The sequence below is a fragment of the Lactuca saligna genome, chromosome 9, assembly GCF_052625555.1.
Source record: "Lactuca saligna cultivar CGN05327 chromosome 9, ASM5262555v1, whole genome shotgun sequence".
NCBI lineage: Eukaryota > Viridiplantae > Streptophyta > Magnoliopsida > Asterales > Asteraceae > Lactuca > Lactuca saligna.
In genome coordinates this window covers 65778645-65784233 of record NC_136425.1, presented here as the reverse complement: position 1 = coordinate 65784233, position 5589 = coordinate 65778645, and the positions used below count along the sequence as shown (strand labels likewise).

At 31.6% G+C, this 5589-nt stretch overlaps 1 protein-coding gene across 2 annotated transcripts; it reads right to left on the bottom strand.

The window, feature by feature from the left end:
* Window positions 1-208: 208 nt before the first annotated feature.
* Window positions 209-5140, bottom strand: LOC145017356 (TLC ATP/ADP transporter). Of its 2 annotated transcripts, XM_078975401.1 has the most exons (14): window positions 4869-5140; window positions 4621-4785; window positions 4241-4339; window positions 4020-4151; window positions 3870-3938; window positions 3687-3783; window positions 3450-3552; window positions 3143-3353; window positions 2950-3063; window positions 2726-2857; window positions 1828-1908; window positions 1506-1622; window positions 1310-1404; window positions 209-457 (listed from the first exon to the last, which is right to left on the bottom strand). In XM_078975401.1, exons 1-13 carry the CDS (start codon window positions 4971-4973, stop codon window positions 1318-1320), a joined length of 1512 nt encoding a protein of 503 aa, XP_078831527.1. In that variant the 5' UTR covers window positions 4974-5140; the 3' UTR covers window positions 209-457; window positions 1310-1317. The 2 variants fall into 2 exon arrangements, with proteins under 2 accessions (XP_078831527.1, XP_078831528.1); XM_078975402.1 differs by lacking the exon at window positions 4869-5140 and having other exon boundaries at window positions 4241-4319; window positions 4621-4639.
* Window positions 5141-5589: the final 449 nt, after the last annotated feature.

The following is a 5589-nucleotide window of genomic DNA, read 5'->3' as shown; positions in this document are numbered from 1 at the left end:
ACTTCTAGTATTCATGTTTCACATGATATATATTTGTTTAAAACATAACTTAATTATATTAGCAAACCATTAAACACGATATTTATTAATTTGCTAACCATTTTTAATCTTAGCCATTAATTTTTTTCCTTTTATCAAACAATCCATATCATATTTAATTTTGTGTGCATGCATGACGAGTCATTGATTCCTAAAGGGACTCGTAGGATGATCTAAAAATCACACGCAACCTTAAATATCGTACTTATCTTAAAATATATTATATGAATCCGATATTTGTTGTGTGGTTGAAATTACATGTTACAAAAGAAACCGGTGGGAGATAATGAAGAGGTGGTCAAATTCTGGAATTTTGCATTTAAATTGACGTTGCCTTCGTTTGCTTCGTTCTGATCCATTTGAGATAATGTTCGGTGAGTTCTCACCAAACTTTTCTTACACAATTAAATTCAAACATCTGAAATATAAAATACCAATGATTACGTAATATTTTGCATGAATTTTTAATAATATTTATTGGAAAATGTAGTTATTTATCATGAAATACTATATATTAAAGTAATACAAACAGGTGTCTCCTATTGACTTGTGTTTTTTAATAAATGGTTTTAAGATACGGATAACATGAACTTTACTTTTTCAAGGATATTAAGGAGATGACAATCTCATCCTATTCAGTAATCCACAATTGATTTTAGTTACTTTTTGTCTCCAAAATATCAAAGATAAAGTTTAAAAATAAAAAACCAAAATTGCAACAGTGTAAAACTTTATTTAAAAAACATATTACTAATTATAGTAACATAGTTTTATATATCTCATATTTGACACTGAAAATATATTAACGTTTTGACCCGTAATATTCTTTTTGCTTTGTCAGCTCTAGCCTCTCGTTTACGAGGCTATTATATTTATTATCATTATTATTTTAAAATTTAAAATTTTAAAATAGAGAATAATACAAGGACAGAATATTCATGTGTACGAATAAATCTAACTCAAACGAAAAGACTCTTTATTCTGATTAAAAGGAATCAATCTCCTGTTGCATGTGTCACAAAACTGGCCATAGGCGTAGATTGACATGATACCTTCACAAAATTCCCTTTATATTTTTTCAAATCTTCAATTCTTATTTTAACTTCAATATTATCTAAAACCATTCATTTCCATTTTCCCAACACTTCAATCCAATTTTTTTTTTTTTTTAAGCTTCTATTAAAGATAAAATTATTTATAATCGTCATATGTTATTTTGAGATCCAATCATTAGCTATTACACACAACTAACGAAAATTGAAAAATCCACCTTTTTTTTTAGGAGAATGAGAGATTCTGTGATTTGGCAAGTTGTGTTTGTCGACGACCCAAATGAAATCCCGTAAATATCCATAAAATAGAAATCTGGATAAGATTAAAAGCGAAAAAAAATAAATATATAAATAAGTAAAAGAGCATAATAATAATAAAGTAATATAGATAGACAGTTGATGGAATCTGCATACGGGCATAGCATAAAGCGAAATATGTGTCGTTTTGCCATTGAGATTGCTGTAAAGTAACTTATACATCCCAGCTGCCGTAGCATCTCCAAATCTTTGCACAAGTACATCTATGCATACCTGTCAAAAAAATACTGTTACTCTGTCTCTCTGACTGTTACTGTGACTGAGTGCGGACTCGGACTGTTTTTTTCTTTTCCGTTAGCCGGTACGGATAAAATGGTGGAATACGTGATGATGTATGTTTGGATAAATTGTTTCTATTTTGAACCGTCTGATTGAGAGTAAATGACGATTTTACCCTTGGACTTCATTGTGTTTGTACCTTAGCTTTGTATTTTTCATCTTGTGATACGACGGTGAATAGTAGTTCTCTTCCTGGTCTAGTTACGACATAGGTTACCACCTGTAAAAACCATTAATTACGTGTTTTTATATTATTTATCAGGCCGAATTCCACAAAAGTCGCTAAGTTTACATGAAAATTTCGATTTCGACACTGTTATTTTTTGTCTTGAATTTGACATTCCGTTTACCAATTTGTTACGATTCTGACCGTTTGACCGGTCAACCAGGTTACCTCATGAATTGTCAAAATTGAAAGGAAAAAAATAGAGTAAATTACATGAATGGTCCCTAGGGTTTAGGGTAATTTGCGTGTTTGGTCACTAACTTATTTTTTTAACTCGGAAAATCCCTACGGTTTGTTTTTGTTACGTACTTGGTCCCTATGTTACCTAAAAAGCGTATTTTTCCCTTGATTTTTTAATTTAATTAAATAAACACATCCCTAACCCCACCCCTTACTTTACCTTACCTACCCCACCATTTTTCCCTTTTAAATAATAGTCTTTTTAGGTAAGATAGGGACCAAACACGTAACAAAAACAAACAGTAGGGACCAAGAGTGTAACAAAAACAAATAGTAGGGACCTCCCAAGTTAAATAAATAAGTTAGGGACCAAACGTGCAAATTACCCCAAACCATAGGGATCATTTGTATAATTTACTCAAAAAATTATCACAAAAGACATTTAAGTTTTCAATTTTTTCAATTTTGACACTCGATTTTTTTTTGTTCCAAATCATTTTTTCCAATTTTCGTTGACACTCCATTCTTTAGTGACTTTTATGGAATTTACCCTTATTATTATTATTATTATTATTATTATTATTATTATTATTATTATTATTATTATTATTATAAAATTAAAGAAAAAAACCTTCCGGATGGTTTCTGAGAGAGCAACTGAAAAATAAGTTGGCCAAACAGCGATTGTAATTGTATTCAAGAAGGATATAAATGGTGCAGAGCAAAGAGCAACAGTAACTCCAGCTACAGTAAGTATCCGACCCTGTAACAAATAAAAAAAGAAAAAATATTAATTTCTCTTTCTTTTTTATTAAAAAACTCATTAGAAATACAAATATCTTGGAAGAATTATACTGTTAAAGTAAGCTGTCCAGCAAGGATAAAAACAGCTATAAAACTATTGATTTGTGCAAATAATCGTCTTCTTTCAGTAGGGGTTGTAACAGTTGAGGCAATTACTGTTACTTTCTGCAGTTGAATTATAAAACAAGATAAATTAGAAAAAGAAAATATCAGAATAAGAAAAACTAAAGTAATGTTCTTATACCTGGAAGTAGAAGAAGGAAGAGGTGATTGCACCTAGAAACAAGAACAATGATACAACTAACAAATAACTTGAAGCCCATATAAGTGAAAATCCATCTAGTAAAGCCCAAAATCGAGGCTTTGTTGAATCAAGATTTGAAGTTGACACAATTGGTGAAGAAGACGATGAATCTGGTTCGTTCATCTCATCTTGATCATCAACTTTTGTTTTTCTAGAAATAAAAAAAATAAAAAAAAAAAGATGGAAGTTAAGAGAAGATATTAAACAAGATTTTTCCATAAGAACAGAATGACAAATAAATAAGAACCTGAGAGAAACCATTTCTTCAGAAGAAACAGATACATCCTTATTGATCCTTTTAGATGTCTGTGCAGCAAATTCCATCAAGACAGCAGCAAATAGCAATAGATCTGATAACAAAAAAGGCAAAAAGATTTTTGTGTAAGAGATATGAATCTTGATAAAAGAAGTAATGAACATAAAATAGCTAGATAGATTCAAAAACCATTTCTCAAAAAACAAAAAGATTAATGATTAATCTTACAGGGTCCCACCCAGGCCATTGCTGTAGCAAACAATGAACCAAAAAGTTGACCAAAAGTAGCACCAGCACCTATAAATCCAAACAGTCTTGAACCTGACTGAATACAAGATGGAGTTAAAACTTAAAACATGAACAAAGTCACAAACACAAAGCAAACACATACAATGCAAACCCATTACACACCTCATTGTCCATAACATCAATCACTCTTGCCCATGTTGAAGATATAGTTATAAGATTTAGTAGAGCAACCTATAGTTTTGTTAATTGTAATCATCAATCAGAGAAACTGAAAAAATATAAGTTAAGATTGAAAGGGAAAAGCGTGATTACCCATAAGAAGAACCCTATTCTGACTGAAATGTAAAACCATCCATGCTTGTCCCAATCGCTAGGGTTTGTGGAAACAGGTTCGGTTTCAACCTTTATTTCATCTTTAATGGTGGATGAGACAGAGAAGAAACCCTAAACATGTAAAATTTGATGAATGAGAATGTGAGAAACGATGTCTTAACTTCTTAAGACACAACTTGAACAGATGTTATGTAGTTTACCTTGAAGGTGGGAAATGTATTTGCGGGAGAAGATAAAGCCCATAATATGAAAAACAGCACAAGACTTGCACTGAAAAACCTGTGTATCAAGACCAAAGCCTGGAATTCAACAAAAACTTATTACAGGAGATGTATGAAGTCCAGATTCATTTAAGTAAAAGCATTTCACATAATCACATTTGAAAAGAAACGCATAAGCAATGGAACTTCATAGCAACTCTTTCTTCAATTATTCGAAATCCACACTAAACCTAACTACCGTTAACCTAAAACCATCATTAGAATCCAGCGCTCGCGCCATTATTTGAACATAAGTTACATAACTGGTAAAATTTCATAAAAATGGGGAAATCGGAGGACATAATGTACGTAGTATGTACCTTAGCTTTAGGAAGATTAGGCAATGAAAAGATGAGAGTTGAAAGAGGGGCAGCAATCAATGTAAGTATCAAGGATCCCACAAAGAGTCCCGGAATATTGCCAATACCCAAGGAGATAGCACCTTCATCTCGTAATGGCAAAACCACAAAATACGCACTTAATACCTGCATATCAGAATGAAGTAATTATAATTGGGATCGAAATCGGGAAAGACACAAGGTGTGTAATCTGGAATAGAAGGAATTACAAAGAAGAAAGAAGAGGTGGAGTAGAAAACGGAGTAGGTTTCGTGAGGATGAATATTGAGGAAGAAGGATAGGAAGGATTGAATTGGGGATCTTGCTGCGATCATCTTGTATCTTAGTTTTGTTCGAGAGGGCAGAGATATTGAGATCGGAACAATACATGAAACTTTGCCAGTCAAAACAAAAGATCGCTCAAGTCATGAAAACAATTTATTCTCCGTCATGTGTTGTTCATTTTGAGAAAGAGTTTCGAATACATATCGATGATCAAGCTACTGACCTTAGATTTTCTATCGAAAGCCCTTAACTTAGATTTAAAATAAATAAATAAATAAATAAATAAAAGTATATTGTTTTATTTTATTTTAATGTTTATTAATACATGAAAGATAAAAGTGCAAAAATATCTTAAGTATTTTCTATAAGGTTTGGTTTAAACCTCGATTTTTTTTGGGATTACCTTTTGAGCTACTTTGGTTGTAGTTTTGGTCGTTAAATTGAAATGATTAACATGACCTCCTGATTTTTTTTTTTATCTTTTTCTATTTAATTTAATGTTTTATTATATTAAAAGATAGGACCCATGCATCTCTCTCTCTCTCAAACAGAAATGATTCCCGAGGATCTCTTACGGTGGTCGCAAATCAGGGAAACGAATCAATACCTTCCGAACCACCTTAACTTTGTATGTATCTTTCTCTCACACCACTACCTGATGGAGTT